The sequence below is a fragment of the Neopelma chrysocephalum genome, unplaced genomic scaffold (genome assembly GCF_003984885.1).
Source record: "Neopelma chrysocephalum unplaced genomic scaffold, ASM398488v2 Primary Assembly neopelma1_92, whole genome shotgun sequence".
NCBI classification, from domain to species: domain Eukaryota; kingdom Metazoa; phylum Chordata; class Aves; order Passeriformes; family Pipridae; genus Neopelma; species Neopelma chrysocephalum.
The window spans coordinates 390,163-416,560 of record NW_020897754.1 but is presented as its reverse complement, the minus strand read 5'-3'; the positions used below and the strand labels follow the sequence as shown (position 1 = coordinate 416,560).

At 47.1% G+C, this 26,398-nt stretch overlaps 2 protein-coding genes across 5 annotated transcripts; one reads left to right on the top strand and one right to left on the bottom strand.

Annotated features, from left to right (window-relative positions):
* Positions 1-194: 194 nt before the first annotated feature.
* On the top strand, positions 195-9,157 carry FGFR1OP2 (FGFR1 oncogene partner 2). 4 transcript variants are annotated; one of them, XM_027693485.1, is made up of 6 exons: positions 195-211; positions 3,458-3,594; positions 4,442-4,559; positions 4,829-4,971; positions 7,019-7,132; positions 7,455-9,157. In XM_027693485.1, exons 2-6 carry the CDS (start codon positions 3,460-3,462, stop codon positions 7,590-7,592), a joined length of 648 nt encoding a protein of 215 aa, XP_027549286.1. In that variant the 5' UTR covers positions 195-211; positions 3,458-3,459; the 3' UTR covers positions 7,593-9,157. The 4 variants fall into 4 exon arrangements, with proteins under 4 accessions (XP_027549286.1, XP_027549285.1, XP_027549282.1 ...); XM_027693484.1 differs by having other exon boundaries at positions 207-224; XM_027693481.1 differs by lacking the exon at positions 195-211 and adding an exon at positions 967-1,098.
* A 1,132-nt stretch (positions 9,158-10,289) lies between these two features.
* Positions 10,290-24,677, bottom strand: TM7SF3 (transmembrane 7 superfamily member 3). The gene is made up of 12 exons (XM_027693480.1): positions 24,518-24,677; positions 19,216-19,370; positions 17,560-17,710; positions 16,795-16,915; positions 16,193-16,364; positions 15,934-16,111; positions 14,741-14,827; positions 14,371-14,451; positions 13,742-13,894; positions 13,167-13,264; positions 12,463-12,625; positions 10,290-12,246 (listed from the first exon to the last, which is right to left on the bottom strand). Exons 1-12 carry the CDS (start codon positions 24,585-24,587, stop codon positions 11,984-11,986), a joined length of 1,692 nt encoding a protein of 563 aa, XP_027549281.1. The 5' UTR covers positions 24,588-24,677; the 3' UTR covers positions 10,290-11,983.
* Between the last annotated feature and the right edge of the window lie 1,721 nt (positions 24,678-26,398).

Below are 26,398 nucleotides of genomic sequence, written 5' to 3'. Positions count from 1 at the left end.
CGGCCCCGCTCCTCGTGCCGCTCCCGCTCCTTGTCCCCGTCCCGGTCCCGGTCCCGATCCCGGTGCACCCCGGGCCCTCGCCCCGCCCCGAGCGCGCGCCGCAGGATCTCGCGAGAGCTCAGGGCAGCCCTCGGGGCGGGACCAGTGGAGGAGAGGGTGAGTTCTCGCGAGATCTGTGACCGCGGTGCGCGCCCCGCGGGGAGAGAGTCGGGTGTTTTGTTCCGGTTTGTGAGGGAATTCTGTGTTTTATTGCAGTCTATGAAGGAATTATCTGCTTTATTCCCGTTTGTGAGGGAATTCTCTCCTTTAATCCAGTCTGTGAAGAAATTCTTTGCTATATTCCGGTCTCTGAGGGAATTCTGTGTTTTATTCCAGGCTGCCAGGGAATCCTCTGCTTTATCCCAGTCTTTGAAGGAATTCTCTGCTTCATTGCCGTTTGTGGGGGATTTCTGTGCTTTATTCCAGTTTGCTCCACAAAAAGCTCCCTGTTCTTTGAAACTTCACGCTGTTTTTACATTTTATCGAACAAGGGCACCAGTGCTCGTTGGTCACACGTTACTTAACTTGTCTGTTAATGAGTACTCGACCCCGTTTGCTGGTTGGAAGGGACCTTAAAGCTCATCCAGTTCCAACCCCCTGCCATGGGCAGGGACACCTTCCACTAGTCCAGGTTGCTCCAACCTGGCCTTGGACACTTCCAGGAATGGGGCAGCCACAGCTTCTCTGGGCAACCTGTGCGAGGGCCTCACCACCCTCACAGGGAAGAAGGCGTGCCCAACAGCCAGCCTAACCCAGCTCACAACGCAATACGTTAACCACCCCTGTCCCGGCGCAGCTGCTTATCAACAATTTTAAAACAAATTTCCCACGTTTGGCTCAAACCCCCCTCGGGAGGCCCAGGGAGCGCGCCGAGACCTCTCGCGAGATCTGGGGCGGGGCGGTGATGGAGCGGGGGCGGGGTGTCCTCTCGCGAGAGCCGCGCGCGGCCTGTGCTGCAGCGCCCCCTGCGGGTGGACGACGCAGCCCCTCAGGCCGCCATTTGTCACCGGCCGGGGCCGCTCCGGGCTCACCCCGGCGCCGCCGGAGCCCCGGGCATGAGTGAGTATCCTGAGGGGTTCGTGGGAACAAGGGGCGCCGCAGGGGCCGCAGCCGGACGATCAGGAGCGCCGCGTGCTCGCGGCGGGCCGCCCCACGGCTGAGAACCGTGAGGGAGGAGGAGCCCCCCCACCTCCATCAGACTCGCGAGCGGGGACGGGCGAGGGACCCCTCAGATGCTCGTCTTGGCAGGCGCTGGTGTCGCGACAGCCGCAGCTGTCGCGCCCCAGTGTCGCGATGGCGGCGGGTTTTGAGGGGGGGGGGAGGCGACGCTCCCGGCGGTGACACCCCCGGGATGGTCCTGTCCCACCGGGTATGTGGCCGTGACACCGCCGGGATGGTCCTGTCACAGCCCGAGTGTGGCGATGACACCCCAGGGATGGTCCTGTCACAGCGGGAATGTGGCGATGACACCCCAGGGATGCCCCTGTCCCACCGGGAATGCTGGTGGACTTCTGCATCCGCCTGAATTCCTTGGAAACTGCATCCTGGCTCAGCGCTGCCAAACTGGTCACTGTGGTAAAACCTGGAGCTGTGGGAAAATGAGGTCTCCAGTGAGGATACGAAGGAAAGAAGAGACAGAAAACTAAACAATTGCACAAAAATCTTAATTATTTAGTGTTGGTTTTTTCTTTAATGTGCTAATGGAAGCCATTAGTAAATAGCAGGAAGTGCCAGGGAATGGATGTGTAGGAGGAGTGTTGCTGGGCTGAGTTGTTGCTCTGCTACCTGTTGACAAGGTTGCTCTGAACTGGGCATCTCTTGTAGGGCAGAGTTCAGGAATAATTAAATTTAGTTCCTGTAGTCATGCTCATAAAAATAATATACCATACGAATTTGTTTAAATCAATTAGATTTAATTAATTGGGGTTTTTTCCCCCTGAATGTCCAGGTTAACTCCCAGGTTTAGCTCAACTGCAGGATAAGGCAAAGGTTTTGTTTGTCATAGGCAGCCAGAAAGAATTTTGAATCGTTTACACATGGACTGTGAATTAAGGAAAATCTGAAGAGCAGCCTTTCACTCAAACATGGATCTCACTAAATCAATTCCTGCAGCAGTTCAGCAAGTTAGAAAGTCATCTCTTGTCTGGGATATTTCTGTGGTCCAGTAGGAATCTGAGAGTGGAAGGAGAAGCAGGGAAAGCAGATCCCTAAAAACAATGCACAATGATTCCTTTCTATTTAATATTGAAAAGAACTTAAACTGTTAAATCAGAGTGAATAAATGAACTACCAGTGATAACACAGGTAGTTCTTTGCTGAAGAACTTGATACCTCAGATACATCAGATGGCAATTTAAATGAAAATGCTGTTTGATAAACAAACAGGAAAGAATCAACATTAGGAATGTTTGTAGGAATCTATGTGCCAAAATCCGGATGTTTTTGATAACACACATAATCCCAGAAAACGCAGGTTGAATTTCTGGTGATTGAAATATCCTTCCTTCTACTACTTACCCAGGACAGTGGGAAAAGGTCAGTTGAGGTAAATTTGAGGATTTCTTTAAGCTTGGCGTAAAGATTTGGAAAGGTGCCTGAAGAAGTTAAAAAAAATCAACTTGAAGCATTTTTTTTCCATGTAGCTCAGGAAAGACTCAATAATCTTTAATCCTTACAAAAATCTTTACTTTCCCAAACAGCCTGGCTAAGAAATGGGTTTAGCTGATTCTTGCTGTTCCTTAGAACATTTCCTAAAGCAAATATTAAGCCTGATATCAATAAGTCCCATAACTCTCATAAACCTCTATCCCTGCTGTCTGATGCTAAAGGAATTGAAGTAGATTTCCTTCTCAGTAGAACAAGTGCAAGGTTTCTGAAAAGAAAATGAAAGAGGCTGAAAATCTTGGTCTTGAAACTTAGTCGACTGAACATGAATACAAAAAAAATTCAATGTAAAGACCAGTGTTTTGGAAATGCTGGTATGTCCAAGCATTTTGCAAGCTTGGCAATTGTGGCCATAAGTAATTTCTCTTAACAGCTACTGCAATTGGAAGCTGGTATTTTAATTAGGCAGTCGGTCCTTTTCCTCGCTGTCTTTCTCCATCCTGCAGAAAATTTCACAGTTCCATTCCAGGCAGTGATGTTTGTGTTCATTTATAGACACGAAGAAATTTAATTCTCGGAGTTTTCCCTGAGCAGTTTTCTCTTCTCCATCAGTTTGAGCTGTTCCTTCTCTGCCAATTTAACTCATCAAAATCTTCCAGCCTGCTGTAAACCTGGATTTATACCTTAATTATCCTAATGTCAGGAGGTTGCATCCAGCTGCTTCAGGCTAAAAAACAAAGCTCTGTCCCACAGATAGTTGTTGTGTGCGTAGCGACTGGGGGGTGTGGTGGAAATGACGGTTTGTGATGTTCAGAAATGAGCTGCACGATCGAGAAGGCGCTGGCGGACGCGAAGGCACTGGTGGAGCGGCTGCGGGAACACGACAGCGCGGCCGAGGCCCTCATCGAACAGACCACAGCGCTCAACAAGAGGGTCGAGGCCATGAAACAGGTTTGCTTCCCAACCTTAGTTACTCCACTGGGACATCAGCATCCCGTCACTTCTGTGCTGCTGTAGAATCAGTACAGTGTCGGGTAATCCTTTAATGCCAGAGGCGTTTTTATTGGAGGTGTGACTGCCACCTAAAAATAGGGTGTTTGTATATTGGATCCTGTGAAAAGGTTTTCTCACTTGTGATCATTTCTGTTCTGATGGTCAAGGCATGTCATTAGATTGAGTAGATTTCAGTAGAGAACTCCTGGAGAATGTAAAGGTGTCTCCTGACTTTCCATATGGGAGTTCATCCTGTCGTGTTAATAAAACACAGAATATCTTAACAAGGCTATAAAATAATAAAACCTTGCATGTGATTCAGCCCTGTAAAACTCGTCATGCCGAGGCTTCATGGTTTCAGATCAAGAGTATTGAATTTAGCCTTCTGTTGGGAGTCAGGATCCACTCACTCGGATCTGTGTGACTTGTACCCACAGAGTGTTGTGGTTTAAGGGACTGGGAAGCCACAGTGAGTATAGAGAGGTTAATACCTCATGGTTTGTCTCTACCACATCTCTATCAGTTCTAAATTACCCAATGGTGAACTTGACCTGCATAAATAACACCCACTACACACATCTATGGAATGAAACTTGTTTAAAAACAAAGGTGGTGCTTTTATGTCTCTAGAGGACAGCATGTCAACAACACCTTTGTGTGTTTGATATTATTATTTAAAACCAAACATTGTCTTGCTGGTTACAGACCCTGACTGACAGGAGAAGTGGTGCTTTGTGACTTACTGTGTAATGTCAGCCTTTGTTTACTCAATATGTTGTGCCTTGTTGGTTTTTTCAATACCCAGTACCAAGAAGAAATCCAAGAGCTCAATGAAGTAGCAAGACATCGCCCTCGGTCCACGCTGGTGATGGGGATCCAGCAGGAAAACAGACAGATTAGGGAGTTGCAGCAGGAAAATAAAGGTAAAACATGAAAATTCTATCCTTTCCAAGTTCCAGTTGCACCACTGGAAATAGTGAGGAGAAATAGAACTTAATTCTGCAATAGAGGGATCTGTTTGGAGATGTGTTTTCCCACTGCTAAAAACAACTAACTTAGGAGCAGTCAGAACAAGTTGTGGTGTAAGCACAGTTGTGTAATTCCTTCTGGAATTCTGTACACTAGGAATGTACTTCTCCTCCCGTCCTGGTTCTTTGTTAAGCTCTAACCGAAGTTTAAATCCTGTTGGCAGAACTACGCACATCTCTGGAGGAGCATCAGTCTGCTCTGGAGCTCATCATGAGCAAGTACAGAGAACAGATGTTCAGGCTGCTTATGGCCAGCAAAAAAGATGACCCAAGTATAATAACAAAGTTAAAAGAGCAACATTCCAAGGTAAGAACTTCATTGAGGTTTTTGCCTTTGTTTTTTTAAATTAACATTTCATAGTGGATTAGTTCAAAGCTTACTTTGTCTCACTTTTTATATCACTGTACTACCGACAAGTCCTAATTTTTGTAATCCAGTCCATGCAACACAAACAGGAAACTTGAGCAATTCAGTAACTTAACCTTACCAGCTTCTCACTTATTTAAACTTTAAACAAGTAGCTTTTCATTACTGTATCTACTTAATTTACTTTTGTTTTACTTTGATCTTTAAAGCAACTGTCCTATTGCACTGCCAGATCTCAGTGATGTTCACATTTTTAGACTGGTTTTAGCTTAATGCTCTTGACTCCAACACACAATTAGTGAACCCATGCTTACTAGGAAGAACAAGCTTTTTAAATCCAATATTCAAATATTTTTACCTTAAATATCATAAATTTTAAAAGAAATATTTTAAAAGCCCTTTGGAATATTGAAAAACGTTATTGGATTCAAACTATATCTTTAGCATAAAATCTTACAAAAGGACAGGTATAGATCCTTTGCAGAAGAAGTTACCTCAGCACGTGGTATAACAGCTCTTACAGACTCAGGAGCACCACCACAGGAAAGTACAATTATATCCATCCTCAAATGGACTTGGAAATTTCATTTAGGAGCACTCCAGTGGATTAAAAGCTTGAGGAAAAAGAAAAAAAAAAGAAAAAACAATATCACACAATATTATGGAGAGACTGGAGATTTAGGCTTCTACATTTTTGTTAAACCTGATCCCACAAGAATGCCTGATGAAAGGGATTTATTACTCTTAACCTGACATTTAGGATTTCTGGAATTTCATTACTTTTTCTCCTGCTCAGCCTTCACATTCAGTAAGGTTGAACAGTCTTGAAGCACTTTTTAAACACTTCTCTCTTGTTAAGTAAAAAATCCATTATAGCCAAGGAATTCAGCTGTACCAGAAAGGGCTGTTTCCTCAAGTGCCAGCTCTTACCTTTAGTGCCTGTTTACAGGAGATCATTGATTTATCTTAATATCTGATCTGACATCAGTGACCTTGGAACAGGCCTGAAGTCATTATGATCCTGAGGCACAGAAGCTGGAAAATAGGAAGGAGGGAGGAGAGCAGGATATCTGAAACCCACAGCCCTTCTCAAGGCTTATCCCTGCCTGACCACAGCTTCCTGCCAAGCTAAATTTGGGTTTTCTTTGAAAAAACGTTTCGTGTCATCACCTGCACTGGAAACTGAGCAGCAAATAAAGATTTACAGCAAGTTGTTCCCTGGCCCCTCCCATGGGAGTGGGCATTGGAGGAGGAAATTAGGGCTTGGGCATGACAAAGACTTGGCATCATAGTACAGTTGGAATAAAAGACAAGTGGAGAAAAAGACAATGCAAGACAACAGCTTCTGGGAACACCATTCCACTCTCTGGCTTAACTGGGCAGCAGTGAATTCCAGAGGGGCACAGGCTCTGCAGAGAAAGGCAGTGGTGACCCTTCAGTGTTTCCTGAACCTCTGAAACCCAGATCCCACATAAGCTGGAATTGGAGGTGGATTCAAGCAGAAGTATCTAAGAAAAGACTGAAGGACAAACATGAGTTTCCTAAGACAGGACATAGAAAGGATGACCACTGCCCCTGGTGTCCTGAAGAGATAAATGTCCATGGGCTGGTCCTGGGGATCAGGTTTCCAACTGGAAAGAATGTTGCAGACCCTGCTGCTCTCAGCTGAGTTGTTTTGCATATCGCAAATGATACACAGCAATTCCTGCTGCACAGGAAGGCCTTGGCAAGGCAAGCACGGGGCTGACTCCATTTGGAGGCCGTGGAAGACACAGTTAAGAAACTTCTGATATAAAGGGTCAGTGTGGGACAAATCAGATTGATTGGATAAACAGGACCATGGTGGCCTCGTACCATGGGAGCTTATTTTCCAAATTTAGGTGTGTCTTAATAAATTGTCACAGCAGTTAAAATGAGGCACATTTAATGCTTCATTTTGTTAAATATATTGCTAAATTAATATATTACTGACCCTTTCTTGTATCAGGAGCTGCAGGTGCACGTGGACCAGATCACCGAAATGGCAGCAGTGATGAGAAAGGCCATTGAGATCGATGAGAGGCACGGCTGCAAAGAGCAGGAACGCATCACCCAGCTCGAGGTGAGGGTGGAACACCACTGGAACAGGGAGCAAGGCAGGGAATGGCAGCACAGCCGGTTCTGTGGAGTTCCTGTTGTGTTACACTTCCCTGGTTGGAGGGGTGCAAGTGCCATTTCACCACTCCAGCTTTCTCGCAAGGTGGGGTGCAGAGGGGAGCCCTAACAGAGAGAGCAGGAGGGTCAGAAACCTGATGTTCTCAGTTGCAGAAGACAAAGGATTTTAATCCTTTTGCATTAGTTTGGAGTAGAGGGAAGGTTGCTAATGTAATTCCCATGATTTCTTCCTGGAGTCCTGTTAAATGCCTTGTTCTTTCTGGTTTTAGCAAGAAAACAAAGGCTTGAGAGAAATCCTCCAAATCACTAGAGAATCGTTTCTGAACCTCAAGAAAGAGGATGCGTCAGAGAGCACCTCCCTGTCAGGATTAGTGACAAGCAGTGATTTGAGCCTGAGGAAGAGCTAAGGACTGTGGGAGCCAGAAAGCCTCAATTGCACACTTTCCCAACGGAGCATCAGGGCTCACTGGTCAAGCACTTGTTCCTGAATAGGGCACCAGCAAGAGGACGTGTCAAACTCCAGCTCAGTGGCTTTTATACTGTGTGAAATAAATTACATTGGTGTGACAGACTCATTGCCATGGGTCTGACTCCAGCAGGAAGTGGATTCATGGGAATTTCTTTTATATGAAATCATTTTGCAGATAAAAGGTGAGATTTCAAATAATTTATATAAGTTATTGCTCATGCAAAGTTTCAGTGCAACTATTCTATAAGAAAAGGTAAGATTTCAAGTCCAATCTCTGGCTAAAAAGGAGTAACTTATGAATATGCTTTGTGCATGATCCACATTTCTTCCTTTGGTTTCTTTTTTAATAAATCCTCATTTTGCAACAAACCTGTTTGATGGAAGGGCAGAGAGGCAGAAAAAGCCACACTGGAGAAGGAATAGATGGGACTAAACTTCCTAAGTGGGAAACAGCAACTGGAAAGCACCCAAGCAGTGGCTGCAGAAAGGTGGGTGGGAGGAGGAGCAGCTCAGGGCAAGGTTGGCAGCCTGCAATTAATACTCTGATTTTCCCTTTCTTCAGTACTAACCAGTCACCAAAAAGGTTTTAAGGTGAGTTAAGCAGAGCTGAACTATTCTGAAATCACCACTTAGGCAAGTTTGATTTTCAGTGACAACACCACAGAAGGAACTCAGATCCAGCACTTCCAAGGTGCCAGTTTAAATCCAGCTTCCTGGGCCTCCATTAATTTATATAAATCAGCTCATTTTCACAGCACATTTTATAAATGGAGAAACTGCTGCTTCTCCTCCCAGAGCACCTTCCAGGCTTAACAACACACTGAGGACATTCACCTGCATGGAAACAAAGTTAGAACCATTTCCAAACTTGCTCAACATCCAAGGGGAATTTTTTGGGGAACATTTTAGCTCCAGCACAGAATATTCTTGCCTGCTGTTATTTTCTGTAAAACCTTGCCAGTGCTGCTGTGATTTAGATTTTGCATTTCTGCCGTGGTTTGCCAGAAGCAACGTTTTTTCACTGGAGTGTTCTGTTGTTGCAAACTTTATGAGAAATTTTGGGTTCAGTTGCTGAAGTTCCTTTTTCTGGAAACATCTTTTCAGCCATTGACTGGTGTCAGAGACATTTCCACCCCTTTGATGCTGATGCAGCTCCATGGCTGAATTCTGCCTTGGCTTCTGACTCCAGAGGAGGGTTGTTGGTCTGTGGCAGTACTTGGAGGTTGCTCTATTATGAAATAATGCTTGATTAGTGTTTATTTTTGTAAATTGAAGAGAAATGTGACTTAATTTATCTACTCCCAGCCCTCACATTTGATATGTCTCCCCTCTCAGCCCCCTGCCCTGATCACTTCAGGATTCTGAAGAGCCTTCACAGTGTGTGGAGTGACTATTTTTCATGGCATACCTGTTATTTTTGTAACTCAGATGGCTTGGAAAGGATTTATGGCTAGAATTGTGTACAGGAAACTTATTTTATCAATAAAGCTGACTGAAAACACAGATGTTTCCATGATTAAAGCAAGGCTGGAAGGGAAGGAATGTGGTGGAGGAATTTCAGCATCACACTTGTTTACCAGCCTTTTCCACATCACACTGTTGGTCAGGAAGGAGCATCAAGGTCCAAAAGTGCCACCAGAAACCAAAAGGGAAAGAACAAGGAGATGCAGCAGGAACAACATTCAGCTGGAGGTGCCCAAAGGCCACCTTCTCTCAGCCTTTCCTCATTAACCAACTGCTAAGGAAACACTCTCAGTCTTGGAAGGAAAAAAGCACAGCCCAAGTATCGTAGGAGGCAGCTGCTGTTTGGCTCGCTGGGAATTCACTGAGTAGCACATGATGAGTCATTTTAAAAATTGTTTTCAGTGTTCCTGAGCTTTTTTGCTTCCTGCATGTGGTTTTTGTTCCCCCTCAGCATTCAGGATTTAAAAAAAAAATTAATCCAGCTCATTTTAAGCCCATTAGATAATGTTGTTGCACCAGATAACATGGAAAAATTGCTTACAGGTGCTTTTGTGAAAAGCCAGTTCTGAGCAGGCAGGGAAGTTTTACACAACCTTGTGCTCCTACCACTCCCTCTCACCCCCAAAACGAGCTCCTTTGTTGCTCTGCTTTGGAGTTCTCTTCTTCCCAGCATGGAAGGACAAAGCCTTGCCGCCTCCCCCAGAGCCAGCTGGGTGCCTGGAGCTGTGGACTGGAGCAGGCAGGGCCTGAGAGCAGGAAAACAAGTTGGACAAACAAAAGTGTTACTGGAGCTGTTGTTCCTAGAGGAAACTCCAACACCAAACCTGCTAATCCAAGTGGTGGGAGGGGACAACCACCAGATGCGTATTGGCAACATTCCAAGGAACAGGATCATTCCTTTGTTCTCTAGAACCTGGTCTGGCAAAGCCATCCCAAAAAAGGCTCCTTGGGTCATGCACTTCCTCAGTGGCTTCCCAGAGAACATTCCACACTCCAGCCTCTGGGTGTCATTGCAGCCACAGGTCTATAGGACAGGTCAGCCCAGCTCCCCCACCTCACCCCTTGGGAAGAGGAAATTTTTCCAAGCAAACTATCCATACAAGATCCAAGGCAGAGGCTCAGCTGTAAAACCATCACTGGATTCAAAGAGAGCCCTTCAGTTCCAGCATTCTTTCCAAAAGACATCTTTATTATAAAAGACATAGAAAATTCGAGTTAGGCTTGTTTCTTGCATGACGTTAATCACAGCAGTTATAAAAACCCCACCACGGTAAACACGGTTAAGAGCATTTCTAGACCACAAGTGTTTGCTCCTTGCCATCATCCAGGGCAGGGACTGCTCAGGATCAGTCAGTGAGACCAAGGGAAGAGCTCCTCCTTTATCCCACACAACAGCACAGGGAAACAAGCCCCAAACTGCAGGATTTTAGCCCTGCTGTTCCAGCTCCAAGCAACCATGGGATTTGTCTCCCTAAACTTCAGGAGAGTTCAGTCACTCAGACACTGTGTCACTGAGCTTTCACTCTTTGAAGAAAAGTCATGTTTAAGTCATTAATTCCTTTTATTGCCAGGGTGTTTTAAATTCCAACTAAGCTCCCAGAGAAACCAGTTTCCTTAGGAAGACTTGTTTTTCACATACTCACTACCAAATTTTAAAGCGGGGGCTGAGAACTTCAGCTTCCACCACTGGGGAATGCCCTCGTGGAGGTTCCATAAAGGAAGGACTGTGCACTTGGCTGCCCTTGCTAAAGGCTCAAAACCAGGGAGAAGGAAGAGTCACTATAACCTGTATCAGGATACAGGATGCAACACTTCAACCACCCCTGGTTTTGGTTTTTAGGAAGGGAATAAAGCCACCACACGAGATCCCAATGCTCCACTGGACACAAGAGTGGTCCCTCATCTGCTTTTATCCCACATTCTGCTTCAGGCAGATGCAATTCCAATAGGTAAGGAATACATTCAGTCAGCAGGGATCCTGGTCAGTGTTTTGCTGGCTGAATGCTGTTTTCACACCCTGACAGGCAAAATTAAAAGATGATTAAAAATAAACATTAGTGTTTCAGCCAACTCCGGGGAAAAAAATTGCCACTAGCTACAAAGAGCTTACTTAGCTTTTTTCTTTTATGACAGCACCTTCAAAGGAAGAGATCATACCAGAGCAGAGACAAGACACAGGCTGTTCAGAAAGCAAACAGGGAGACAAACCTCTCGTGTTCTCTTGGCAATCACCTCTGCACACAGACCAGATGACCAGCTTGCTACAGAACCACCCAAAGGAGAGTCTTCTCGTCCCAGGTCAGGTCCACATCCCGAGCCCCGGAGTGCACACAGACAACAGTTCATTCAGTGCAGTTTAAACTCAAGTCTCTTGGTCCAGCCTGCAAGGCTCAGGAACTCTGCTGGGAACGGCTGTGCCTGCAGCCACACATTCTGTACCTGTACGAGGTGATGCTGCAGCTCCTGCTGGAACTCCTGGGTATGTCCTTGTCTCTGCCCTGGCAGCTGGACACACTCAGGAGTAACCCAGGCAGTACCTTAGCAGTGATTCCCACACACAAGGGAACAGCCAAGATGGTCCAGGTTGCTTTCCAAGGGCTGTTTGACACTTCCCACACCCAAAGAGCAACCCAGACCACCCCGAGATGAACCCCAAGGACAAGGCCCTGCAGCTGGACACGAGCACATTACAGTGGAGCCACAGAGGGCGTGTAGTGTGTACTGACAGGAACTGCTCCCGCTGGGCAAACCTCTCAATCAGCAGGACAAAGGAGCAGTGGTAAACCCTGCACCACTGCCTGGTTTGCTGGGAATCATCTTGCCGTTCCAAGGTCCTTCCTCTCCGTTCCCACCAGTCGTGGCACGTTACAGAAGCAGTGGAGTTCTCTCCCCGGCCGGCTGGTCTTTCTGAAAGAACTCTTTGATGTGCAGCAGCTTGTTGTGGATCCTCTCCCTCAGGGGAGGGATGTGATGGCTGGGGTCCAGGACGTTGGTGCTCCTACGCTCCCTTTCCCGCTTCCAGGTGAGATAGGGGTGTGGTGGGAAGGGCACCTCACTCCTCTCCCGACGCAGCTGCACAGTCACCCCACTGAGGGCCAGCATTGCCCACACTGACAGGATAATCAGGTCTGGAAAAAAGGAAAACAGATTCCTGCACCAGAGCAGAACATTCCTTCCTTTCCCACGCACAAACACTGAACAAGTTCAATGACAGAAATGACGTCGTGTCTCCACATCCCCACATGTTCTCTTTCCGCCCCTTCCTGCCCTCATTCCCTGTTCACAACAGAAGCAGAGTCAGTGATTCCTCCTTAAAAAGAGAGAGAAGTCCCAGGAGGACTCACCATTCCTCTGGAAAGGCACATTGGTGTAAGCTCTGTTGAAGTAATCGTTGAGGACCCTTCGGAGCAGGTCCAAGGTGATGTAGGCAAGGCTTGTGTAGACATAACAAGCAACAGCGAGGACTACTGTGTAAGAGCCCACTATTCCAGAGGCCAGGATGTTCAGCTGGAGGGGAGACAAACCACAGCTTTAGGAGACTGAGGAACACTCTTTATTCCCCATGACAGTAGAATCATGGAATGACAGGATGGTTTGTGTTGGAAGGGACCTTAAAGACCATCCAGTTCCAACCCCCTGCCATGGACAAGGACACCTTCCACTAGCCCAGGTTGCTCAGAGCCCCATCCAACCTGGCCTTGGACACTTCCAGGGATGGGGCAGCCACAGCTTCTCTGGGCAAGTATTTTGTATTTTTTATCAGTTCTTCTGTGAGGAAAATTGGCTGCTCACACCTCTCCAGCCATCCTGTTAAGACAGAACCCAACTAAATGAGGTGCTGGGGGATGCTGTGGACAACATTGCAAGGAACCATTCCTTGGCTTAGGGACCACTTGGCACAAGTGGGGCTGAACAGGAACTGCCTGAAACTGGTCCTGTGCTGAGCTCCATGAAGCTGTTAAGTTTTCAACACATATCCCACAAGATGACACAATCTGACAGCCCTTCCTCCCTCTCTCCTCCTGAGGTGAGGGCACAGAGTACTCACAATTCTAGGGCAGCCAACAAAAAGCACTGGAACCATCAAGGCCACAGAAGTGAAGGTCACCCAGAACACCACATCATCACGGAACACCCTGTAGTCTCCTGCAAGGACACCACATTTACCAGTTAGCAAAACATTTCCTTCATTGCAAGTGGTTGGGGGTGAGTTTTTTTACCCCAAAATTCCGTACATTAAGAAATACCTGGCGTTTCAACAATACATTGTTGGAAAGCTCAGCTTTTGAGCTCAAATGCTGACTGCTTAATATAGACTGGAACAGTTAGACAAGAACAAGAACAGTTAGGCTGTCCCAGGACAGCAGATCTTGTCCTGAACCAAATATTTTTGATGAGGTCCACGTTACTCATCTGGTAAGAAAGAAAAGTACCAGGGAGCTGCTGCCCAACAAGAAGCCTGTATGGGTTTCTAAGTTAAAAACCTGCATCTATTTAGGTTTTACTCCAGAGTATGGTGCAAGGGCCACCATCACAACAACACAAAGCAATAAATTTTTCTGGCTTTTGTGTCTTTTAAAGTCTTTTTAAAGGCCTTGATGGCATCGGTATTTCAGTGCTTACCTAGAGGAGTGAAGAAGAGTGTGGATGAAAAGAGAAATCCCAGCACGAGTCCAACAACAAACATGCAGAGCAGGACAGAGCCAAATCTCCACCAGCTCCCAGCCAAGAGCAGCCCCCCAACAATTCCAGCCACTGCCATCAAAATGAGACGCACTGGGAGAGAAAAGAGGGAATTCCCACACTCTGAGAACTTCAGTTACTGCAGTAACACCTTCAGCAGCTTTACTTACACTCTTGTTTGGCTTTTTGCAACATGTATCAAAAAATAAACATAAAATAACTAAAAAATAACTAATTCTTGCTACTAGAGTGAGTGCAGACCTTCTACTTCCATTTTACAGCTGAAATCTGTGTTTGATCTGAAACATAGGTCTACCCATTGCGAAAGAAGTAGGAGGAAGTCTGTTCCAAAACCTGTATTTTAGAGTTGCAGCTTTTAACTCTGCATCACTTTGATACTGGAAGCAAAACACTCTGCTGCATATTCAGTTGCTGTGGTAATTAGAGCTCAACTCAAGAACTGAGGTATCACCCTCCCATCCTTCCTGATAAAACTGAGCTTTTACCTGAGGGATTCATAACAACAATCCTTTGGGAAGAGCCTGGGGTGTTCTGACACATCTACTCACCATCATAACCAAGGCCAGTGACCCTTGTGATGAACACAAAGAAGAAGAACGCTGAGACTATGAAGCCCATGAAGAACAAGTCTAGAGAGGAAGGAATATGTATTTAGTGACTTTTTTTTCTGGAAAGGGGTGTCCTCAATCACTTCAAATAGCGAAAAATGACATATTTATATCTATATTGCCCAGCATGCACTCTAATTCTATGTTTCTGTTCTTTCCATACCGACTTACTCTGCTCAGATCTTATAAAATCAAAGCAATGGACCTAACTGGCATGGAATCACCACCAACATCACCATTCTAAGTTACAAATTATATTCACAAAATTCCAACCAGACTTAGGAGATGAGAAAAAGCAAACATTCAGGACCTGTTTTCCAGAATCTGTGCCCAAAAAAGCAGGTGAAAAGACCAAGAACAGCAAAAGCAGTGAAGAACACTTTGGTAGAGAGTTTACCTGCAAGGAGAGAGAAAGGGTTACCACAGCATTGCACCCAGCAGTGCCAACAACTGGAGTAGTTCTAGGCTGATTAAGAAATCCTTATTCAAGGACTGAAGTTTCTGTAACAATCAGTTAAGTTCTGTAATTTGTTTATAACACAGATACAGCTTTGGCTGAAAATTCTCTGCTCAGCTTTAGAAAAAAAACAACTAACATTCAATCGCCTATAAAAATCCGTGCCATGGGATTAGTGCCCAGGCACAGCCACTGCCTTCTGCACTGCAGCCTCCCCATCACCTCCCTTGGAGAGATTTCCCATGCCACAAAAAAGATCATCAGCATCCCAGCAGGGCTGACCTCTGTCTTCCAGGCAAAAACCCTACTGGTATTTAAGCTATTTAAAGAAGGAAACCGCATTTTCCATGTGGTCTGGGTTAGGGAAGAGAGGTTTAGCCTTGGTAATTTGTCTCACGGAGTTTGACAACAATTACTGGTGTTAGAGTATAAGAAAAAAATTATTAGAACAAATCTTACTTTCTGAACCAAATTCTCACAATTTTCATGCCCTTTCTGCAAATCATAATGGGAGTGGCAGCTTTGCTCTGTTTCTGCTCAAATTCCATCATTTTATAACTTTGTAGTCATTTCACTATTGCTGACATTACCTTTATGCTTATTCTATGTGACTCCTTCCTTTCAAAACACTTGCAGGTTACTGATTCCTGTCAGCACCAGTTAGAAAAATCAGGCTGGACCCTAATCCAGCTTGTGTTTTATTACTTCACCTTCACATCCGGCATCTACCATCCTACAAGGGATTTAAGATTATATATCCAGTTCAAATGGGAAAAGCTGGAGTGGCACTACAGAGCAGCAAGTTAACACTTGCAATCCACATATTAAACCTCCATTAAGTTAAACCTTCAATTGCTAATTGTTCTCAGCCTTACTTTATCATTCTAGACTTTCTCCTCCATTAAGGAGCAAATTGATCATAAAGTAACAAAATACATGCAGTGTAATCTCATAGCACCATGACATAAATATGTAAGTTCATATCTACATGTTGGAGCACAACAAGCTCCAGGGGAGCTGGCAGGGACATACAAATCCCAACTTACTGAGGGAAGAGCAGTTATCCACCAGGTCAGCAAAGCTGCAGGCATATGTGTGCACAGGGATGTAGGCAGCAGAAGTGTTCCAGAGGGGATCCCACACTATGACATTGTAGATCACACCTTGCCCGGGAAGCGAGGAAAAGTAGACGTTGGTCTTGTCATCAGCTGTCAGAGTGAGCATCTGGGGAAGTAAGGAATATTTGTATAGCATTTAATTCAGCACCACTGCCACGTGCCTGGCACAGCAGGGCCTCAGACTGACCTTAATGCCATTGGCTCTGATACTCTGCACCTCAGACATCTTCCTGATGTGGCTCACGAGCACCATCTCAGACAGGTCGTTCTCAGGCAGGAAGTACTGATAGACATCGTAGCGCAGCCGCCACCGCGAGCTCTGCCCCGTCCCCGAGTCACAGGACGGGGGGTTTGCTCCCCTGCAACCATGAGCACATCAGTCACAGGCCCAGCCATGATCCCAGGCAGCATTCAGGAAATAATGGCTTTGAACTTGGAAGTCTCAAGTTAAACAAACCTCTGGGTCCTTATCATGCTTCAGTCCCAGTAAAGAAATAAAACTGCCTGTAACCCACAATTGCTCCTCAGTCATTGTGAGGAATGGGGAAGTCCAGCATTTGCTGGCTGCTTACACTTCTGAAGTTGCACCACCTCTCCTGCAAGATGCAACTCTCAACTTTTATCTCTCTCATGTCTAACCTCTCCCCCTCCTCCCTTTCCCCATGTACATTTGTTGCAGCAAACAAGATTCCTGGATGGTTCAGCCATCTGGGCAGAACCTTGTTTCAGCACCGTGGCCAAATACAGCACAAAAGGTCTTGCTGAGCACTCTCAAGTTCTTCCACACACCTGGTATATCCCAAGTTTGCAGGGGCAAACTTGATGTGTATATCAACCAATGTATAGTCCAGGTAAAGATTTGGATCCACTTCCAAGTCAAACTCTAGATTGCAGCCTCCAGGAATGGGATCTAGAACACAGAAAAGGTAACTGTAGTTAAGCACTTGTGGGCACAGAAAATGGTCAGGTGCCCTGCAGCACCTCTCCTGTGAAGACAGGCTAAGAGAATCAGAGTTGTTCAGCCTGGAGAAGGAAAGGGGGGGCCTACAATAAAGCTGGAGAGGGACTGTTTACAAGGCCCTAGAGTGACAGGACAAGGGGGAATGGCTTCATACTGACAGAGAGCAGGTTTAGATTGGATATTTTGAAGAAATTCTTCCCTGGGAGGGTGGGGAGGCCCTGGCACAGGTTGCCCAGAGAAGCTGTGGCTGCCCCTGGATCCCTGGAAGTGTTGAAGGCCAGGTTGGATGGGGCTCTGAGCAACCTGGGCTAGTGGAAGGTGTCCCTGCCCATGGCAGGGGTGTTGGAATGAGATGATCTTTAGGGTCCCTTCCCACCCAAACAAACCTGTGATTCCAGGACATGCTCAACAGTTTTTTACTCTAAGGCTGCAGTCATGGCAAAACCACAGACCATCCTACCCACAACTCACAGCTAGCAGTGACAATAAACCTTTTCAGCCCATTTCAAAAGAACTTCCGGCATCTCCATCAAATTTCCACCATGGAAGACTTCTGAAAGGCCAGCATCCCTTCCCAGGGAATGAGAACATACCTTTCTCCATGTAGGGAATGGAGATGGCTGTGCTGAGCACCTGCCCAGCATCCAGTGCCCGCAGGTACCACGTGCACACGGTCTGCTGAGGCCGGAGGATGGACACCAACCCTCTGTCCACTCCAACTCCTGAGCTGTTCACAGATGGAGTCTGGGCAGAAAGAAATGACATAAACAAGCAGTTCTCCTGGAGAGGATTTCTGCCACAGTTTGATGTATGACAGGAGGCCATTCCTGCCACAGACCTGCCAGGCACATGTCAGTGCCAGATGCCACAGATGAGGCTCCACCTGGTTAAAGTCTGGCTATGCATTGAGTAGAAGTGTAACAGGACTGGAATATCCCTCACCAAATGTGAGATGGCACCAAGGAAGCATTCTGGGAACCAATGTACAGCAGCACCTCACTATCTCCGCCAGAACGGAGATTACTGGCTTAACACCAGCCACGCCAGGTGTGTTTGGGGCCAGGTCAGCTACTGCCCAATCCCCCATCCCTTCCAGAACCAGGACTCTGCAGGAGAGATCAGGCAACAATGGCAAAGTCACACTCACATGGCTGGAACCAACTGACCTACAGGCAAATCTGTTCTTCAGCGTGGAAAGTTTGCTTTTGTCCAAGGCAGCCACAGTTACCTGAGGCAACACTGTAAGGAAGCACTTTGGACCTGGCAGACTTCAAGGTCTGGCTCAACTTCATGTGTCTTGAGGCAGACCAGCCCTAAAAGCAGTACAGATGTATTTATGCATCACTACCCTTGGCCTGTGGATCTGAACTGGCAGCAGAAGGTTCTACCAGAGGCAAGCAAAGACTGAACAGGGGTCCCAGTAACACCTCACCCCTGTGATCCTGGCCCTTCCACCAGTACAAAGATGGCTGAGCTGGGGGACTTGTTCTACAGGTCATTCATCTTTTAAGCTTCCCAGGATTCTTCTTGGCACTCAGTACCTTCTCATGTGGAAGACACCGATGGAGAGAGGAAAACTGGATGGCAGCTGTCAGATCTCCATCTACCACCTTCAGCTCAGTGAATGCTCTGTTCAAACACCAGCCAGAGCCTCACAACACCATAACAACCACAAAATCATATTTTAGATCAGCCTCAGTCTCTCCCATCATTGCTGGGACGCAGTGCACAGCAGCAGGAATACTTATATTGTTGTCTAGAAGCAGCAGCCTTCACTGGAGCACTGCGGAGGAACTTCTCCATGTGTCAAAAGAGAATCAGATCCAGGACAAGGAGCCGAGGTAGGAAGACATCACACCTGTAGTGGCCAGATCCAAGCCACACAAACAGCAGAGAACTAAACATCCCCAAGTGATCATGTCCAAGGCATCTGGCAAACACCTGAATGGATCTGGTTTTAACCTGACAAGCTGATGGAGAGTAGTCAGAAGGCACATGTAAAAAGCACCACTTCCACCAAATAAAGAGCTTTGAAACGTTTTCAAGCCAGCTCTGAAATTCCTTTATCAGTCAGTCCTTCAAAACAGCAGCTATGACATGTGAGTACAATGAAGGATTTCTGAAGCTACAACACTGCCCAGGTAAGATACACTATTTACACAGCTTCAGCTCAACAGTCCTACAGGTATCACAGCCAATTCCTTTGTGGAAGGAAAAGCAGCACTTAGGAGCAGAAGAGCCACTCTTACCTTATCAAAGGATATCACCACATCACTCTGCTGGGCATGCACTTGAAAAACAACAACAGTCACATTGCTGCCGATGTTCCTGATCACAGCTTCCACTGGGCTGGTCTGGTTAAGGAGCACATTCCTAAATTTTCCCAAGGAGAGCTCAAGCAGACCTGCTTTACAAAAAAAAGGAGAACACTTGGTTGGGGTTTTTTTGTCCAGAGCAAAGCCTGGAAGTTTCCAGCAGCCCAATATTAGTCAGCTGGGAGCAGAGCAGGATGTTGCTTTATGCTACTCTTGCTCTGTAAGCTGTCCCAAGGTTTCTGGGATGCACCTACAGGAACAGGCACAGCCAGGGAACCTGCCCTAAGGGCCTCACCTAAACACATGGGCATTCCTGCCAGGAGCTCAGGATTTGATACTGAGCTCACCAGCTGCAGCCAACTAGCCAGTAACGCCCCAAGGAGACAACGAGGAAGGGTACTGAGGACTGATCTTTGGGAAATGCAAGTGTGTCCATATTAGCCAGCAAACTTGCACAATATCCATTAGACCTCCTGGTGAGTTCCCACAGCCCATGGGAATTGGAGTCCACTTCCAGAACACAGAGTCAAAGCTGTAGCTTAAAGATGTACCCTTACCCACCTTCAGCTATTTCACAAGTTTTTTGCTCCCAGTTATTTGAAATCATTAGGATTGTTGGATCCTGACTTCTGCATCTAAAAATCTGGCTAATTTTTCCTAGACACACCCCAGACCATTTCTCCCTATGATGAGCACAACCTCATGATCCACTGCCATTTTAACTTGAAGAGAACCACATGACCCAGGATAGAAGACCTCTGAGAATCAGCTTTGACTTGTCCTTCAAGTCCTGCAAGCAAGCCTGGCTTCTCCCCGTGCTGGGCTCTGGAGGGACAGCGGATGCCAAGGGAGGAAAAAGATGCAGCCACACAGAATCAACAAGGTTCTCTTTGGTTGGAAATTGGCATCCTTGGTCAGCTTCTTGGCCTTTTGATGATATGTCAGAGGGGAGCTCCAACCCTCATCTCACAGTGAAGGAAGACATTTCAACCCTTACATGCTCACTCCCAAAATTCAGTTAATACCAGTGCTGCATCACCAATAAAACCTCAGCTGAAATATGGGGATCATAAACCATCTGTGAGGCAAAAAATCTCTGTTCTTCTGTTCCATCATCTGCAGTTGTGTTAAGGTAGAAAACATTTTTATGTCAGGTTTTCAAACAGTAATTAATGTAAAATTAAAGCTACAAATAGAGATTTGTGTATTCTTCAATTCCTGATTCTCAGCATTCAGATACCTTCCCCTTCACCAGATCTCTTTCCCCATCAGCTCAAGTCCTACCAGAAAGGCAACCAGCAGCATGACTGCTAAAGAAAAGCACTCACAAGGCACAGACTATACATCTACACACTCAGAAATTTGAAGTGAAAGCTCAGAACGCAGGGAAAACATCTTTCTTTGATCTCTCAGAACTTCAGCAGTTTCCTGAACCGCAAGATGTTCATGCTTAGATGTCTTTCAAAGAAAACAAAGCTGAAACCATGCATATCCTCTCTGTGATCTACATCAAGGGCAGAGAGCTGCATTGCTCTGCCTTGTTCCTCACCTCCACTCCGTGCTCATACCCAGAGGCCCCTGCATAAATAAGGGCAGATTCGTCAGCAACACATGCAGCCACTGCTTCAATGTGATCATGAGACTCTGAGTGTCAGCGCACTCTCTCAAGTTTAATTAGCGTGTTAATTAAGGTATGGTGCTCTACATTGCTTTACTGTTTGCATAACTGCTCCTGGAGCAGTGCATGTGACACACATTTCATCCCTATGTCTGGGCAAAAGAGCAGGGATTCAGGGTGAAGAGCAGGAACAGCTCCACCCAGCAGACAAGTATTTTGCCTCCAACCTTCTCTGGGCAAGCTGGACCCCCCTGGAGGTAGCCCACCAAAACAGGACCAGCAGCACCGATAACACCACCCCACACGGATGCACTTGGCCCATCAAGTCAGCAACAAAACCAGGAGCAAAATCCAGGCATCCCAACTTTTTTTATTGCTTCCAACAGCGAAGGTCTGGAAGCACTCCAAGGTGCCAGGCTGCCTCTCCTTCCTCGCCTTTAGGGAGAACTGTAACGGTCAGAGCAGCTTTGGATGAGACAAGAGAGAAGAACCCCCAGTGTCACAGAGCTTATCAGGTGAACACACACCCCGAGGAAGTCAGAGTTACTGACACTGAGCACAGATGGAGCACTAAGTACTACTCCTTACAGCAATGCCAGCATGGAACTGGGGCACAGACAGTCCTGCACATGGAGCTGGCAGACACAGGCCAATAGGCCACTGTCACTCCATACTGGAGCTTTTCTGTCACATGAAGGACAAAACCAGTACAGACAGCAAAGAAATTGAACCTTCTGGGCTCTTCTGAGATCAAAAGCCCTTATTCCTAACTCCAAGCAACACTGGAATCAACTCCAGAGGCTCAGCACTTGTTATCCCTGTGACACACACTTTCCTCAACAGGCAACACCCAGCTGGAACCATTTCCATTGTGCTGATTCAGTGCCAGGCTCTCAGTTCCTTCCATGCTTTGAGTAAACCACATGCCCAGCTCCAACAGCCAAGTGCCATTCCCCACCAGCACTGAGTGTTACCCACACAGGTTCTGGACAAGAAACACAACTGAAGAAATGCCACTGCTGCCCACACAGGGACAGTCTTCACCTACAGAGCCACACTCAAACACTACACTTCCCTCAGACAAAGAGGTTCTCTGCAGTCAGAGAAGACACATTCCTACCCTGACAACCACCTTGCACTGGATATGCAGAATAACCTTCTTTAAGTGAGCTGGGAGAGGTAAGGAGCACCTCCCAGTGTAGGGAGTGCATCAGCAAGTAGTCACATAGAGATACTTGATGAAGATGAGATGCAAGCTCAGACTGGAAACCAGTTTGAGTAAAGAAAACATCAGCATACAGTTACTTCACAGAAGGAAGCTGGGAGCCACATCCTATCGCACCTGCAAGGCCATGCACACAGGGATGCAGGACAGTCCTGCTACAAGGTCTCTTGTCTTCCCACACCAGGGAACTCCCTCAAAAAAGACAGCACCCACCCTGCCCCCAAAAGAAGCAAGAAGACTTATGAAAACTCCTAAACTTTAACTGTATGTGTACTGAGACTCGGGCTTAGAGCAGTTTGAGGTTTAAAGCAGATGATGCCACAGAGTGTGGCTTGTCATCATCGTCATGATTCCCATCCCAGAAGACTATTCTGTTCACCAAGCTGGAGGTCTTCACAGCCTGAAAAGTGAGGGCAGAGCTTTGTGTGAACCTCTTATTTTAAAATACTGTCTCTGCATAGACTAAACAGCCAGCACAAACAAGTTCCACCCAGATAAGCTCCCTTCACAAAAAAGGGCACCGCTCAGTCCTGGTTACACTGTGAATTCACTTTAGTTTTTCCCACACTAAACAATCCATTTTGGATGTAACAAAGAGGTGGAGCTCCCTGGAAGGTAACAAACAGGATATATCAACCATTTCTGCACAAACACTAAACTTGGAGAGCTGCAGCCCACCAGAACCCCAGAGAGGTAACATAGGCCATCCTGCACAGATTTTACTTATCAGCACTTTTCAAATGAAGCAGGATCTTCTAGTACTAGGAGAGCCCATCCCTGCAGACTGGGTGTCCACAACTAAATAACCACAAGACAATTTCAAATCAGTGAACCATTAAACAAAGTGTCCTTGTTTCAAGGGCCTAATGATCAGTTAGACATTGGCACACAAATTACACAGTTTACCAGCTTTCCACGGGGAAATACTTGCCCTCTCCACCCTCAATCCTGCAAGGAAATACAGCAACAGGCTCCTTTAAGGCAAAGCAGTTCCCTTAATCCCACAGTTGTTTTGCATTTTACATACTGTAAAAAAATTACTCAACACATGACCCATTTTCAATCAAGTGCAGGAGACAGCATGTTTGTCAGCATCTTTTAATATAAATATTAAGGTCTAAGAACGCTGAGCCTTCATTCTCACACCTGCTTTTAAGGCCTGCAAGAAGCAGGGAATCCTTGACTCTCGACTAAGATCTTGGGTTGAGACTTGGGGGAGGGAGGGGGGGCAGAGAAAAGCATTCCACACGTGGGAGCGGTTCCAAACGCTGTCCTGAAGCTTTACAAAGTATCCCAAGAGTCTCCTTTGGCACAACTAAGTTTAATTCATTCAAGGCCAGGTTGGATGGGGCATTGACCTACCTGGAAGTGTCCCTGCCCATGAGAGGGGGTTGGAATGAGATGATCTTTAAGGTGCCACACCATTTCATGATTAGAATCAAGTTCAAATATATAGCAAAACTAAGAGGAGGAGGCTTATATCAGCCCTAATGTGAGGGACTGCCTGCTTATCTCTGAATTATCTCTGAGAGGAAACTGTTTATTTTTTCCTTTATTTGAACAGACAATAGTTTAACCAGAAATAAGTAAGCAACTGTTAAGTCTTCCCAAACAATAATTACAGTGCACTTAATTGCGGACTCCTACTTTCGTCACAAGCAGAAATGCAGAGAAATTACCAAAAAAAAAAAAAGCCCGTGCCAAATAAAATCAGATTACATCAGCACAAGAAGTAACTTTAGGAAACAAGCTGCAAATTGTAGGAGGTCTCACTCATTTCCTTACGTTTCACAGTGACAGTGGTTTGCACCACTGGGTGGTGGGAACTCACGACCACCTGTACGGGGTCAAAACCAACCAACCAACCAATAAACCTCAAACACTTTTAAGTTTGTTCCCTTACACACTCACATTCACGGGTGGTGAACGCCACCTTGTTCCTGTAGGAGGGACACAGCCCTGCACCAGACCCATCACCTGCACCGCATCCCTCCAACGGCGCCGCTAAAATTAGTCCTTTCCATCCACTAAGAGTGGAAAATTATGGCGTTCACAGCAATTAAGCTGTAAAACTAAAAAGGGAGGGGGGAGGAGGAAGAAAGGGAGGGGGTTGTTCTCACTTTCCCCGCGGAAGATGAAGATAACCAGGAATACCCACTGCGCTTCCCCAGCTCCGCAGGCAGCGCCGATCCCTCCGGACAGCTGCAGGTCGCCCCACCACGACCTGAGACACCCCCAAAAGGCTCTGCACTCGTAACAATCCCTTTCCCCTCCATCCCGCTGGGCATTAACCCGGGAACAACCTCCCTGCTCCCGGTACCAGCCGGGGCTCCTGCGGCCGCTTAATGGCGGCCACAGCCCGGCCGCCCCCCCGCGCCTCTCGCCGCCCTCACCTGAGGCACCGCCATGGCGCAGCACCCCCAGCAGCACCAGGAGCAGCGCGGAACCAGGACGGACCCGCATGGCGCTGCGGAGGGAAGGGAAACAGCGGGGACGAGGCTGGGAAAGGGCCGCGGGGCTGGAGCGGGGCTGGAGCGGGGCGGGCGCTGTGGGGCGGTGCGTAGGCGGGGCCGCCCCGCCGGGGCTGCTCGGCCCCCTCAGCCACCTGCGTGAGGGGTGCGGCAAAGAGCCCTTCGAGTTCAGGAATGGTTGTACGGTGTTTTGATGATGCACGTTAGGTTTTGGGTCCGCCGGCTTGTGGCTTGGCTTCTTAGCTCAGGAGCACGAAGGAAACCCCCCCCCTCCCCCCAGTTTACACGCGCAGGCAAATAAAATCCTGACTCCAACCGTGTTGGGAAAACACTTGGGGCAGATTGGTTTGTATCGTGGCTGCACCCACAGCACCACTGACAGGGCTGAAGAGGGACCTTTCACAATGACATGTAGTGACAGGACATGGGGAATGGCTTCAAACTGACAGACAGTAGGTTTAGATGGGATATTAGGGAGAAATCCTTTCTTGTGAGGATGGGGAGGCTCTGGCACAGGTTGCCCAGAGAAGCCGTGGTTGCCCCATCCCTGGAAGTGTCCAAGGCCAGGTTGGACAAGGCTTGGAGCAAACTGGTCTACTGGAAGGTGTCCCTGCCCACGGCAGGTTGGAACAAGATGATCTTTAAAGTCCCTTCCAACCCAAATTATCCTACGATTTTAAGAAAGAGGAAACTCCTGGAGGTCTCCAGCCCAGCTGGTCCCTCAAAGCTGGTCTATGGCCGACACTAGATCAGGTCAACCACCATTTTGCCTCCCCTTGCCTACAAAATCCCAAGAGCATGGAGCCCACAGCCTCCCTGGGTGTCCTGTATTGCACATCTTGATTTAGGAAGCCCCAGATATTTTCTAACCTTCAGCCTGGCCTTCTGCATGCTGCCAGCTGTGAAACCCCCCTGGTAGTCAGGGGAGATAACCTGTGGGAAGGCTGGCATTGTGCCCAGCTGTCAGAGATAAGAAGGAAGGGGTTTAAGCGCTGAGTGACCATCAGCTCATTCCTGGGCAGTACTGACTGGCACGTATGGCATTTATTCTCCAACCCCTGGGTACAGAGGCTGGGTAGTGGCTCTAAGCTGTCTCCCTGGGGACACCACACTCTGGCTTTTCCCTGTTAGATGTGATTCCTGCTTATTTTGGGGCTGGAGTGGGGTACCCAAGTGCTGCTGCTGCTTTCAGCCGGGGCCAGAGTGACTGCTGTACAGCAAAAGCTGCCCCTGCTGTGGCATGCCAGCTTTCTAGTGCCAGTAACAGGATCACAGGATCAATTAGGTTGGAAAAACCCTCTGAGATCATCAAGTCGAACCTTTGACTAAACACCACCATCTTGTCAACCAGATCACGACACTGAGTGCTGCGTTCGGCCTTTTCTTAAAAACCTCCAGGGATGGTGACTCCACCACCTGTTCCAATGTTTAATCACCCTTTCTACGAAGAAATTCCTCCTGATGTCCAATCTAAACCTCCTCTGGTGCAGCTTGAGGCCGTTTCTCCTTTTCTTGTTATTTTCTACCTAGGAGCAAAGCCCGACCCCCACCTGGATATACACCCTCCTGTCAGGGAGTCGCAGAGAGCCATGAAACTGGAGAGTTGGGCTGATTCCAACGGGACGAGGTTCAACAAGGCCAAGTGCCGGGTCGTGCACTTTGACCACGACAACCCCCTGCAGCGCTACAGGCTGGGGACAGAGTGGCTGGAGAGCAGCCAGGCAAAAGGGGACCTGGGAGTTTGGATTGACAGGAAGCTGAACATGAGCCAGAGTGTGCCCAGGTGGCCAAGAAGGTCAGTGG

Bases quoted from the DNA above. Each gene is read 5' to 3' on its own strand.
- FGFR1OP2 (XM_027693481.1), top strand. The intron at 4,560-4,828 runs GTAAAACATGAA...TCCTGTTGGCAG, and splicing joins GTTGCAGCAGGAAAATAAAG to AACTACGCACATCTCTGGAG. The intron at 7,133-7,454 runs GTGAGGGTGGAA...TTCTGGTTTTAG, and splicing joins AACGCATCACCCAGCTCGAG to CAAGAAAACAAAGGCTTGAG.
- TM7SF3 (XM_027693480.1), bottom strand. From the start codon at position 24,587: ATGCGGGTCCGTCCTGGTTCCGCGCTGCTCCTGGTGCTGCTGGGGGTG. The intron at 12,626-13,166 runs GTGAGTACTCTG...TCTCCCCTCCAG, and splicing joins TTGTTGGCTGCCCTAGAATT to CTGAACATCCTGGCCTCTGG. The intron at 12,247-12,462 runs GTGAGTCCTCCT...CCTTTTTTCCAG, and splicing joins TGTGCCTTTCCAGAGGAATG to ACCTGATTATCCTGTCAGTG.